The sequence below is a fragment of the Ovis aries genome, chromosome 6 (genome assembly GCF_016772045.2).
Source record: "Ovis aries strain OAR_USU_Benz2616 breed Rambouillet chromosome 6, ARS-UI_Ramb_v3.0, whole genome shotgun sequence".
In the NCBI taxonomy this organism is placed as follows: Eukaryota; Metazoa; Chordata; class Mammalia; order Artiodactyla; family Bovidae; genus Ovis; species Ovis aries.
Genome location: NC_056059.1, coordinates 13,542,209 through 13,556,149, shown reverse-complemented (window position 1 = coordinate 13,556,149; position 13,941 = coordinate 13,542,209). Strand labels below are relative to the sequence as shown.

General features: G+C 42.0%; 1 protein-coding gene across 33 annotated transcripts in view; it reads left to right on the top strand.

The window, feature by feature from the left end:
* Positions 1-13,941, top strand: part of ALPK1 (alpha kinase 1) — a 116,827-nt gene that overhangs the window by 57,216 nt on the left and 45,670 nt on the right. For 15 of the 33 annotated variants that reach the window (XR_006060246.2, XM_004010032.6, XM_012179489.5 and 12 more), the window contains 2 exons: positions 2,987-3,166; positions 7,571-7,725. Coding sequence is in view for 32 of the 33 variants with exons in the window: in XM_004010032.6 (XP_004010081.3) it covers positions 3,046-3,166; positions 7,571-7,725 (276 nt within the window). In the remaining variant the exon portion in view is untranslated. Of the gene's footprint in view, positions 1-1,215; positions 1,333-2,934; positions 3,167-7,570; positions 7,726-13,941 lie in introns of all 33 variants that reach the window. The other 18 variants (XM_060416786.1, XM_060416781.1, XM_060416784.1 and 15 more) reach the window with 4 other exon arrangements.

Here is a 13,941-nt window from a genome sequence, read left to right as displayed (position 1 = left end):
GTATGCATAAAAATATTATATTTCAGCGTATTGAAAAGAGCCAGGAATTTTTCAGTAAATAAACATCAGATGTTGTTTAGCAATAGACAACCTTGTGCTGCTGAATATGGAATTTAAGACTTGGAAAGATTTCAACAACTGTTCCTAATCAATCAGCTCAAAATACAGATGAGAAAAATGAATCTCAAATGTGAATCTCAGAGGTCTCAGGCACAGATAGTTAACAGTAGAGAACGAAGTGGAATTAGTCATTGAGCATTATTACATATATATGTTTTCCTATTTCTAGGTCCTCTTTTCTTTGCTATATACTCTTTCAGCTTAAAATATTAACAGAAACAAAGCAAATAAAAATTATAGTGGAAGACAACTGTCTGCCTTAAGAGGAGGATACAGCACCAATAAAACATTACTATAAGCCTTTAGACAAAGGCATGATGTGCTAGTAAAATTTTATATAGTGCAGTTTTATTTCTTTGCACACAAGCTCTTGTATTTTCTTATTACACCTCTCTTTGGGCTTCCCTGATGGCTCAGATGGTAAAGAATCTGCCTGCAATGCTAGAGACCTGGGTTTGATCCATGGGTCTGGAAGATCCCCTGAAGAAGGGAATGGTTACCTAGTCCAGTATTCTTTCCTGGAGAATCCCACGGACAGAGGAGCCTGGCGGAGCCCCAAATAGTCAGACACGACCGGGCAACTAATGCTTCTGTATGAAGTCCTTAAAAAAGGGAGAAAGAGAATCCCTTTCTTGATTTAACTTAGGCCTTAAAGAAAATTGTGTCCTCCTCACCCATAACTCATTCTGAGCAACTTTTGTTCTTAACCTTCTCATCCAGCACCTGCATTTCTCAGTCTGCACATAGCTTCCCGTTACAGTCACCATCTCCTTTTTTCAGGGAATGGTGGGAATGGGATATCACTGCTACATGGCCTCTTGCTCACTGTAGTCTGCTAATTAACCCTGACCAGTCATTATTGTTTAGTTCTTCTCATAGAAAAGCAAGTTAATGGTCAACTTGTACCACAGAAACACTAACTTAACAAACACTTGAGCTAAAAGGGACACTGAAAACTGGTTAGTCCAACAACCCAATCCAAGCAGGAACACTTTCTGAAACATCTTAAGCAGAAAAGAAGTTAGATTTATATTTACATTTAAATGCTTCAAGTAACTAATTTCATGACCTCACTTATGTGAATGCTCTTTCAAGTAACAGAACGTTGCATGAAAGCCCTCTGCTTGTGTTCTTCAACAAATACATGATGGTCTTCACAAAACAAGTCTGTCAAGTTCTAAAATTTCGCTTTGGCAGTTCCATCTGTGTGAAGTAAGTGTGCGTTATCTGTTTTAAAACCTAAAGCATAACAATTCAGGTTAGAATGAGAATTACAAAATTTAGGTTTCACAGCTTATCCTTCATTTTCTATTCCTTTTAAACCATAAGATAGAAAAATGCTTTCTTGCGATTTCAAATTCGAAACCAACTTCTTAAAGTGAGGGTAGCAGAGCACATTTCCCCCAAGAACACCGCAGTAACTCACCACTTTAATATTTTTAATGATTACTAAAGCAGTAAATGATTGTGTTGCATGGATCTGCGAGGTGACAGAGCGAGTCGAGTCATCCATACATCTGTTATACTTTCTTTCTTTTCAGATTCTCTTGCATTGGTAATAAGATTCTAAGTGCCATACAAGAGTGCCTAAGCCAAATGGCATCTCCACTGTCTATCCTGGCAAATTCAGAAAGATAATAACTTCCGTTGTTTTGTTTATAATGTACATTTTTTTTTAAAAAAGGAAAGCAAAAAGATTTGTCAACTGCTATGTATAAAATAGATAAACAACAAGGATCTACTGTATGGCACAGGGAATAGATGAAATTGAATCACTTTGCTGTATACCAGAAATGAGCACAGCATTGTAAATCAACTATGCATGCATGCATAGTGACCCTATGGACTATAGCCTGTCAGGCTTCTCTGTCCACGGGTTTCTCCAGGCGAGAATGCTGGAATGGGTTGCCATGCCGTCTTCCAGGGGATCTTCCTGACCCAGGGATCAAACCCGTGTCTCCTGCATTGCAGGCGGATTCCTTACTGCTAAGTCACTGGGGAAGCCCAAATCAACTATACTTCAACTTAAACATGATTTATTAATCAAGAGACTTTTTGGTATTCATTTGTCAGGCATTTTTTATACTGTCGGTGAGTTATTTTGTTCTTGAAATTACCTTGACTGCAATAGCTCATTACAACATACTCATATTTACATAAGTCTCTCAACTGTATGTGTGTTAAATAGGATGTAAGTAGATCTTATCCATATGATGGATCTAGAAAACTGGATTTTCTGGGATTTCATTTCTCCATTTTATTTGGCAATGTGCCTGGCAGTGAAGAGCTTTAAATTTGACATCTGTCATTGCCTATTTTGGTCCAAATTATATGATGCTAAATACCACAAAGGACGCTGCACAGGGGAAATCAGCAGTGGGTTACGAGAGCGGTAAACTTCATATTACCATGTGCTTGTGTCTGAATATTAGAACTGTTAGCCAGACGCTTCCTGTAGACTTTCAGAGAAGCAGAAAGTGGTGTGCCACTGGGATCCAGAGGCACTGATGTGAAGTGTGCAGAAGATACATAAATCATAGGGTATATTCATTTCATTTGACTCCATGTGATTCCACTGACTACACTGTGGGTGACTGAGGTCTGCCCCAGGACCCTCTCCCTTCTGCTCTCTGATGCCTTCGAGGTGCTGCCCATCTAGACCAGGCCTGCAGTAATTTCACACCCTCCCCTAATAAACTCCTCAGGGGCTGTCATGTATTTTCATGTGTTTGCTCTATTATCCCTCCCTGCTTGAGTCTTACATATAATTGATGACGCTTCAGTTAATCATCTCTCCCCTTCTTTGTTCACCAGGTACCTAAGGCTTGAAGGGGCTCTTTTATTGAGAATCGATGTCTTCTCCTAGGTAATTGATCACCGTAGACCCAGGGACACTCGACTCATCATCAAGAGAGGGTAATCGTCATGAATAATCAAAAAGCTGTGGCTACGCTGCTGCAAGAGTGCAAGCAAGTGCTGGATCAGCTCCTGGTGGAGGCGTCAGATGTGTCAGAGGAGGACAAGAGGGAGGACCAGAGATGCAGAGGTGAGGTCCAATGGGAGGCGCTGGGGGCAGCGGGGAGCCGCAGGTTTGCTCTCCTTTACCCTGTCTGAACGACACGGTCTCATCTCTGCCCTATTTTTCTTCTCTTGGCAGATGACCACCGAGAGATGAGTGGATTTCTAGGGCATGAATGGGACATGGGCTGCGGGTGGACGGGCAGGGGAGGAAGCCCACTTTGTTGCACTGAATTGCTGTCAGTTTGAATTTTAAGCTTCAGTAAACATGAGGGCTACAAGAAACAGTTTAGTTCAAGAAGAACAAAGGGCCCAAGTGGGCTGGTGCACGTAAATTTCAATTATTAAAAAATTGAAGCAACTTCTGAATGGTGGTGCCTACTTTTGTTTCAAACTAGGCTTTTGTGCCTCATCAGTTTCCATAGACATCTACAGTTTCCACAAATATGTCATCTCATCAGTCCCATCTCTCTTTTTTGACCATCAATACATTTCTCATGTTGTATTTACATACCGTTTATAAATAAATTTACTCAAACTGATAAATACTTATTACATCATTACCAGGATTTGAGAATTTGGCCTTTTCGCTCATTCATAGTTTGTACCATACCTAGTTTTAGATGAGTCATTGTTTGGGAAATTTCAATCACAAAATCTAGATAGTTAAAGCAATTCTAATTTCTTCTTTAGCTAGTTTTGGAGAGGCAACCTTCTTTCCTTAGATTTCTTCTTAGCATTCAGATAAATTTCCCTTCATTTCTATCAGGGTATCTCTCTTATGTGCTTTGAATATTTTTCTTTGTATTTTTAGTTGACTGCTATTGGTTACAGAAACAAGATTCCCAAATAAAATGCACACTCCCCGTCTGTTTTGTTTCTGTTAATTATGTAATGGGAAAAGTTTCTGGGAGAGCCTTTTCCCCACATTCTTGTATAGTGCATATGTTTTTACAGGGGAACTTTTAGGTGCCTTTAGAAGTCTAGTTTTCTGTAACCTGTCTGTCATCCGTGCTCTTTTCAAGATAAAATGCCCTGTGTCCAGTTGTTTCATAACCTTAGTGTTTTCTTTCTTTACTGGCCACAAACATCAGTGTGTGATTTTGCTCGCCCCAGTGCTGGTCCTCGTTCTCCCCAGGGGCAGTGTGTTGTGTTCTGTTACTTCTCCTGAACGTTTTCTCTTCTCCTTTGGCTACATCATGTCCTTTGTCCCTTCAGCTTAAATTCCTTTAAGTTTTGTGTTCTCCGTAGTGAAGACTCTGAACCCCTAATCGGGGAGTGTTTTCTTTTTCTTTCTCTTCTCTAGTGCCACAGAATAGGAGAAATAATCAGTTTAGTTCCAGATAAGGCAAATCACGACTGCAAAATCACTCAATTAGCCATGGCCCTCCAGGTGAGCTGCTTGGGGAAGTCAGAGATCAGAGAGGCAAAGGAGGCTCCTGCTCAGTCAGGGGCTGACTGCTGGGGTGGGCTGAATCTGATCAACCAATGTGGGAGGAATCCTATGCTGAGCCATCGACAAGCTCGGCATTTGCCCATCGCCACTGCCTGTTGCACGGTCCATCCAAGCGCCATCGGTGCAGCTGGTCGCAGTCTGAGCGCAGAACCTGTCCCTCGGCAGCTGGTTCCTGAGCAGCTCTAGCTCACGGTCGGGCTGCCACTGCCACCGATGTCTCTCTCCCGCGTGAGCTCGCAGAGAGAGGCATTAGCACAGGGTCATTTAAGGCAATGGGGCAGCAGGACTCGAACGTTAACACTGTGGGTTTCATTCGTTTCCCTCCTCCTCTCAACCCCATCATTTTCCCTCAGATGTTGTCCCAGTCAGCATGGGTGGCTAGCCTTAGAGACTCTAACCCCCCGCAATAGAGAAGCAACTGAAATCCAAACACATAGATATTTTAAAAACATATTTCAGGGGCATCTTTCATTTCAGTGTGCCCCACTGGACAATCCACATTCTGGCACGACCTGTAGGGAAAGAGAGTGGTATGAGGAGGAAAAAAAATTTTTTATAACAAACAGATTTTCCTCATCACCATGAAGAAAAGTTAAAAGTACTTAAAGCTATTTAGTGCCAAAATATAGTGAAATTCCATGAATCCAAAAATCACATTTCTTTTGTCATTTTACTACTTCTCTGACTCCTGAGCTTGACACTCACAGGCAGAGTGTCCAAACAATTTATCAGAATTAAAATACTTTTGAGAGTGAAAAGGCTCTGTTAACAAGCATGCTATGACTACATGCTGCTGCTGCTGCTAAGTCGCTTCAGTCGTGTCCGACTCTGTGCGACCCCATAGACGGCAGCCCACCAGGCTCCCCCGTCCCTGGGATTCTCTAGGCAAGAACACTGGAGTGGGTTGCCATTTCCTTCTCCACTATGACTACATGGGACTGTCCTAAGCAAACAGAACTGGATAGTCATCCTATTCGTGACTATTTAGAAATATCATTTAAGAAATTTTCTCTACACGTACATCAAAAACATTTTCAGAGATTGAAAGTACGTCAATGGTGGTAAGAAGAGATTGTGAAATCAGGTTGGTCTCCAACCTCCTATTTTTGCTTTCATTAGAGGAGTGCATTGCACAGAAGAGGCTCAATAGTTCTGGGTTACTGAATGAGGCAGGGGGGACAGTGGTTTCACTGTGATATTTGTAAGTCACGCTTAGTAGCCAGTCCAGATCAGTCATTCATTGATGTAGCCCATGAATTATCCCCTCAATGCCAAGCAATCCCTCTCCATCGGGAGGCTTCCTTACATTTGCCCAGTTGGTGGCAAGGACACCAAAAGGCATCATGAGCCAAGACAGAGTTAGGTTTTCTCCCTTCTCTTCTTCTTTTTTTTATTCTCTCTCATAACCTCTTTTGTCTTATTTAGCATATCTCATGTAAACATAAGACTAATCTTTCTTTTAACCATCATGGTGGGATTTACAAGCATGGTAGGACATGATGCCTGTCTTCAGGAAGCTCACAATCCACAGTCCAGTGAAAGGACAGATGTAGCTGGAGAGCAGTGGGGTGGATGCCGAAAGGAGTGTGCCCCTGCGGGCTTGAGAATGCTCCTGAGGAGCATCTCAATTCCACTGGGAGATCATGGCAGGGCTGATGAGAAGAGCTTGGTCATTAGGCAGCTGAGGCAGGACAATGCCTAATATGAAGGCAGGATATACAGAAGCATTAAAGAATTTTATGCAGAGCAACGTCCTAGTCCATCTTGTTTTTAGAAAAATGGGACTCAACCATGTGGAAGATGAAGTGGATAGGAGGAGATAGAAGACAATGAATCAGGCAAGAATTACTGATGATTGAACGAAAGAAATCCATTTTAGGATCCACAGAATGTGCTAACCAGTTAGACTCAGAGAGGAAGAGCAAAAAGTCTAGACTGACTTCTGGGTTTCAGACTTGGGTGACTCAGTGAATGGCAGTAGCATTCATCAACAGAGAACAGAGAGGGAAATACAACATTTAGAAAAAAGGTAATGAATTCAGTGTTAGATATACTGAGTCTGAGGTGTCTGCAAGACAAGCGCTTAAAGATGTATAGCTGGCAGTCGTGTATACAGGTCCATGATCCCTTATTCACAACCCTGGTGGTCACACGTGCTTCAGAATTCAGAATTTTTTCAAATGTTAGAAAGGGTAGTACGGTGCATATACCATTTGTTATACTAACACTGCAGTAGAAGCGAGGGACAGCACCATCAAACATTAAAACTTTCAGGGCAAAACGTTGACTAATCTCACCATAGCAAGATTACAAATAATCTCCAGTCAATTCAAGTCTGGTTTGGGGCCAAAGTTAAAAAAAAAAAAATCTAGTTTCCAGAGCTTTCTAGGTTTCCCAAGTTTGGATAAGAGATTACTGACATATTTTTAATGAAATTTGATGTCTATTAAGAGATTGAATATATCTCCTAAAGTTATACAAGGCTATTTCATAATAAATTGATGTGGATTTGTTTATATTCATCGTCTATATTCAGACATAGCCCACGGTGAAAGTCTGAGGCGAGGTGAGGTCTTACAGGAGTAAAAAAGAGATTGATTTGCTGCGTTACCCAGCCGCAAGCCCCAAATGCCATTCCATCTCAGGCCCTTTCTCATTTTACAGGAAAAATAATATTTCCTTCATTCCTTTCTCTGATTCTTCATGCAGAGACAGTCACTGAAGTGCTTTACTTCCTGCTAAAACCTTTCTTAATGCCTGACTACCCCAATTTACCTGTAGGGCAAAGTAGACCAGGGCCACCCCCTGACAGATAGCTTTTTGCTATTCTTCTTTGAGTCAGAGCACCAGGTTGGGCCAGCCAGTGAGAAGTAGGAAAAAAAAAATCGTGCCACTGAGGTGCTTCATCATAACATAGGTAACTCAACAACCTTTTCTTCAACTGCAATTTGCTTATCTGAACTCTGACCTTTTCAGCCTCACTCCCCAGCGAGTTAAGAACCCTGATCCAGGAGGCAAAGGAAATGAAATGGCCCTTCGTGCCTGAAAAGTGGCAATACAAACAAGCTGTGGGCCCAGAGGACAAAACAAACCTGCAGGATGTGATTGGCGCCAGCTTGCAGCAGTTACTGGTAGGAAGAACCACACCACCTGTTCCTTGACACCCCCAAGTGAGGCATTTAGCCTCTAAATGGTCTAATAGATTAAATTTCTCTGAAGCATAAGACAGCCCCTACCCTTACGGTCAGCTCTGCCAAATTGACTAATGTTGGGGGGAAAAGCTTTTCAAAGAGCTCTGTTTGCCCATAAGACCTTCTGTTGGAAAGGCGAATCAAGTAAAAGTGGAGAAGCGTGGTCAGTGGGCCAATGAGAACCTGTCGTGCAGAAATATCTGCATGTTCTTGGTGGGCTGGAAGCAGTAGTTTTAATTCCACCATGCTTCATTAGCACTTTTATTTTGAAATGCTACTTGCTAAGAGTTGGGTAACTTAAATAAACTCACCACTATTTCATCCATGTGACTTGGTGTCTAAGCTGTTGAAGCCTGGCATGTCCCTTCCCGAGTCCTGCCTGAAATCCTGTTCTCTCCGTTATCTCCTCATGATTCACACTCTTTGGGAAGTATCGTCAGAGTCACTGGCATTATTATTCCTTAACTCACTTAATGGAAATGAATCCAACGGGTACCTCTACCCCAGAGAGGAGAGAGCCTCAAGAATAACACATGAACTCAGATTGGAGCCCAGATTTCAGGCTTAGGTTCTGGGGGTGCTTCTATAAGTGCCAATTTGCTTTTTGATAGTGTTCCCCAGCCCCCCACATTCTCTTAGATGATTATCAAAGGGACTCTGTTAGCTTGTTTGTTTTTTTTTTTTTTCCACATAAAATACAGACATTTGTACGGAGACCAAGCATTATAAGCAATGACAATCTCAAAATTTTTATTTTATTGGTTTACACGGGAATGTGTTTGGGGGGGTCATCCCAAAATAAATGTATAAATAGACATTATCTTTGTCTATCAAAACAAAAATCCAGAAAAGATCCCCCTGATCTATGTACACATAACAGCATTGTTGGAGACTTCACAGAAACAGTAACCTCCTCATCAACATTTCCCACTCTCCGAAAAACAGACTGAAGTTAAACAGACTGAGGACCACAGGCAAAGGAAAGTGAATACTTTGAACAAATCTGGTGGTGAGCCAGGGTTTTTAAATAAGTGTGCTTGTTATTAGTGGAGAAGTGGAATGGAAAACAATTATAGTGTATATATCATTTTGGGTTTATAGAATGCTTGTATGTACATCATCTTATTTAATTTTCAAAATAGCCCTCCAGTGATCATTACCATTATCATACCCATTTTGCAGATGACAAAGTTAAGGTATGGGGAGATTAACTTTCTCATGGGAGCAGATCAGTGAGTGGTGGAGCTGTGACTCAGCTCCTTCCTCTGTCCTACACCATTTCTCCCTCTAGGAGCCCCAAGGGATGAACTTGAGCACCCAGCTGGAAGCCTTGGAACTCGTTTACTCTAATGCAAGCTGTAGGCTGTCCGGTAGAACTTTCCGCAATGATGGAAATGTTCTATATTTCTGTTGCCCAATACGCTAGGCCCTGCCCTCATGTGACTCTTGAGCACCTGAAATGTGGCTAGAATGACTGAAGAACTGAGTTTTTAGTTTTATTTCATTTAAAAAATGAACTTCTACATACACATTTCCATGTAACTAGGGCTACTATCAGAGAAGGCAATGGCACCTCACTCCAGTACTCTTGCCTGGAAAATCCCATGGACGGAGGAGCCTGGTAGGCTGCAGTCCATGGGGTCGCTAAGAGTTCGGCACTACTGAGCAACTTCACTTTCACTTTTCACTTTCATGCACTGGAGAAGGAAATGGCAACCCACTCCAGTATTCTTGCCTGGAGAATCCTAGGGACGGGGGAGCCTAGTAGGCTGCCGTCTATGGGGTCGCACAGAGTCGGACACGACTGAAGCGACTTAGCAGCAGCAGCAGCAGCAGGGCTACTATTTAATTAGCTGTGCTCAGTCTCTCAGTCGTGGCCAACTCTGTGTGACCGCATGGGCTGTAGCCCACCAGGTTCCTCTGTCCATGGAATTCTCCAGGCAAGAGTACTGCAGTGAGTTGCCATTTCCTTCTGCACTAATTGGATAGTGCAGCTCTAAAGCAATGGTGCTTAAAGTTAGATTTCCAAACAACAGCACTTCAGTTCAGTTCAGTTCAGTCACTCAGTCGTGTCCGACTCTTTGCGACCCCATGAATCGCAACACGCCAGGCCTCCCTGTCCATCACCAACTCCTGGAGTTCACTCAGACTCATGTCCATTGAGTCAGCGAAGCCATCCAGCCATCTCATCCTCTATCATGCCCTTCTCCTCCTGCCCCAATCCCTCCAAGCTTCAGAGTCTTTTCCAATGAGTCAACTCTTCACATGAGGTGGCCAAAGTACTGGAATTTCAGCTTTAGCATCATTCCTTCCAAAGAAATCCCAGGGCTGATCTCCTTCAGAATGGACTGGTTGGATCTCCTTGCAGTCCAAGGGACTCTCAAGAGTCTTCTCCAACACCTCAGTTCAAAAGTATCAATTCTTCGGCACTCAGCCTTCTTCACAGTCCAACTCTCACATCCATACATGACCACAGGAAAAACCATAGCCTTGACTAGACGGACCTTAGTCGGCAAAGTAATGTCTCTGCTTTTGAATATGCTATCTAGGTTGGTCATAACTTTTCTTCCAAGGAGTAAGCGTCTTTTAATTTCATGGCTGCAGTCAGCATCTCAGTGATTTTGGAGCCCCCCAAAAATAAAAGTCTGACACTGTTTCCCCATCTATTTCCCATGAAGTGATGGGACCAGATGCCATGATCTTCGTTTTCTGAATGTTGAGCTTTAAGCCAGCTTTTTCACTCTCCTCTTTCACTTTCATCAAGAGGCTTTGTAGTTCCTCTTCACTTTCTGCCATAAGGGTGGTATCATCTGCATATCTGTGGTTATTGATATTTCTCCCAGCAATCTTGATTCCAGCTTGTGTTTCTTCCAGTCCAGCGTTTCTCATGATGCACTCTGCATAGAAGTTAAATAAGCAGGGTGACAATATACAGCCTTGATGTACTCCTTTTCCTATTTGGAACCAGTCTGTTGTTCCATGTCCAGTTCTAACTATTGCTTCCTGGTCTGCATACAGATTTCTCAACAACAGCACTTAGTATCACCCAAAAACTGGCTCAGATTCTTGGGCCATATATTAGTCTTACCAAATCAAAAACTCTGGGGGTGAGGGTCTAGCAATCAACACTGATAAGCCCTTCCGATGATTCTGACGCACGTTAGAGTTTGAGAATGACTGTTGAAAAGAGAACAGGGTGGCAATTGATTGGGCAGCTCAAATAAGTCCATTAGGCTGCTTTAGCCCATAATGTGTTTAAACTGGGAGCTTTTTGAACTCTGAGCATCATTTTCTTTAGCTTACCCAGGAAGCTATAAATTAAAGACAGAGAGCCTGAACAAAAATGTGAGAGGAGAAGGGCTTTGAAAGCCCTGTGTGTTCAGCCAGTGGCATATAAGCTCTGTGTATGGCTTCCAAGGAAGGTGAGAGCATGGTAGCTTCAGAGGAAGAGACCCCTGCTTCGACCTTCGAGGCTTAGAAAGTTCCTCTGGATTTCCAGCATAGACTGAGATGTAGCACATCTCTATAACCAGGGTTTTACTCCCTTCATTTCATCCACGCTTACTAGATAGCCCTAGGTGCATTCAAAGCTGGTAGTGACATTGGCCGAAAAACTGGAAATGGTGTTTTAAAGTCTTGCTGCATTTGGGGGTTAATGTGAGTTGAGAGACAAACGGCTCATAGTTGTTAGACTGTGTCGGGAGTCCATTCATTATTGCTTCTACTTTCCCTCTATATATTGCACAGATATCACAATTGGGGGAGCATAAAGGCACAGAGAATTTAAGAAGTTTATGCCCTGCTCACAAGGTCACTCAGGGGCAGCTCTAGGAATCAGCCCATTAGGCTGCTTTAGCTCATAATGTGTTTAACCTGGGAGCTTTTTTGAATGCTGAGCATCATTTTCTTTAGCTTACCCAGCAAGCTATAAATTAAGCAACCACACCTCCCAAAGAGCCTTGAGATGCTTTCTTATTGTGTCAGACCCCAACTGCACAATTGCTAAACCACTCTGTTTTGTAAATGCGGAGAGCTGTAGTGCTATCTTAGCTTGTCAAAAGTATCGCAAGGAAATTCCATGATTTGTTTTTGTCCCATTATCCACTGATTTCAATATCACATTTTACCAAGGCTGGATGGCCATGTTATTATAATAATCAATTAATTGTGAGATTCTATTCTTACATTAAAAAATAAAGGTTGCTGAGTTTTTTTTTCAGTTATGTGTTCTTATAGATTTTTTTCATAAATCTAAATTTCCATGATACTTTTATACCTTGAAACGAATCCTTCTCATAAAAAGTTTTCCTTCCATTTTAAAAATTAGCATTACATTTGGAGTGTAAACACTGCCTTTAATTCCATAGATAACAGAGCAAAGTTAAGCGTGAAACTGTGCTGAGTGCCTGAGTTGGTAAAATGAAGGGTCATTTCTAATGTCCCTCACTTAGGCTTAAGTTAATTAGCAAAAATCATGTGTTTTGTGCTCTGCTTTCTGCTCTCCACAGCCTCCTCTGTTTCCTCCCTCGCCTACTTTCCCATCCCCCCATCTTCTCTCCTTTGGTGTGTGGCCACAGACAGAAATTTATGGCAGGGGCCAGCCTCCTTTACACTCCACACAAAGCTTGCTGACTTGAGAGAGTCTGTCCTCCCTCTCCCAGAAAAAACACCTGCAGTACGCTCCCCGAGAAACCTGGAGAGATGGGAGATTAATGGGGCTGTGATAGCCGGGCAGTGTTTTTGGTATTATGCCCTCTCCCCAGGTAGATGGGTCTTTTCCGAGATGATACCAATTATTTATTGCTGAAACATCTGTTGATAACTGCAGCTGCCCTTGTGAGACAAAGCATATCACAGGGTCACAGGCTATAGGGACGTAAAATCTTACCTCATGCTAGCTTCAGACTATTCAGCAACACCCTCAAGTCCATGGGTTACCGTCATCTGTAGTGTCTCATCGTGCCATAGAAAATACTTTGTAAACATTGCCCTGCCCTGCCCTATAAGCTTTGAAGTGTTATTTCATCTTCATCGGTAATTTATATTCCAGTGCCATTGTACGGTGGGAAAAAGAGGGGGAACCTTTTTTGTTTTCTATCTAATTGTATATCGCCTGACACTTTGACCTGTATTATTAGTATTAGTCAGAAAAAGGATTTTCTCCCTCTCTTATTTAAAAATAAAATTTCAAGGGAAAGTAAGCGCTCCTTCAGCTCCTTTCACTCAAAACAATGTTTACACTCTGAGAGGGAAAGATGAAAAGCACAGGCAATTTTTTTCAAGTGTCCAAGAAGGGCATTTCAGTTTTTGAAAGAGAACAGTAAGGCCCTTATAAATATCATTCAGAAAAACCTTTGATGGATTTTTCAAAAAGTATTGAAAGCTTTTAGCATTAGCTTCTGTTTAGCTTGGTTTGGGTGGACACAGTAGAATTCTAACTAGTAAAACTGTCCTTACGTGTGAGATGCCAGGACATGAAGGCACTTACCTCCATATGATTGCCAACTTGTGTGATTTCTTCAGTAACTTGTACACTCCTGAAAAGGACAATTGCTACCTAATTTAGGGAAGATATGAAAAGAAAACTTCTGAAAGGGAGATTAAGGGCATGTTTGGATTTGTATGTCAGTGGCATTTGGGAGAAGATGGGGTTGCCAGGCCAAAACTTGTTTCGTAGACCGCAGTTTTGAGCATTCCCTGCAAATTTGGGGGTCCTAATGCTGGGAGGGACTGGCCTCTCCCCAGCTCTACTTCTGTGGGGGAGGAAACCTGAATTTAGTCTGGCACCTTTGTAAGGAGACACACTGCAGTCTTCACAGGCTGGCTGATTACAAGGGGATGAAGCAGGCTCAGAATGAGGATTTTTTTTCCATTTCCTTTTCAACTTTACGACCATGAAAATGGGTAATTTGATAACTTTCATCCAGCAGACATTTTTGGAAATATCTGTGCTACCTTGCAGTAATTTTAAGAGAGATTTTTAAAAAATGATTATTGGTTTTCTTATGCTAATATGGTTGAAAAATGTTTGTGAATGGAGTTTGATAAATTTAGCTTTCAGGATATTTTTTAATAAGTCTCTTTAGATATTCTGGATGCCTTTAAGTTGACATTTTAGATTTTGAACTACTTAAAATATTAAATGGTCAAGAATTA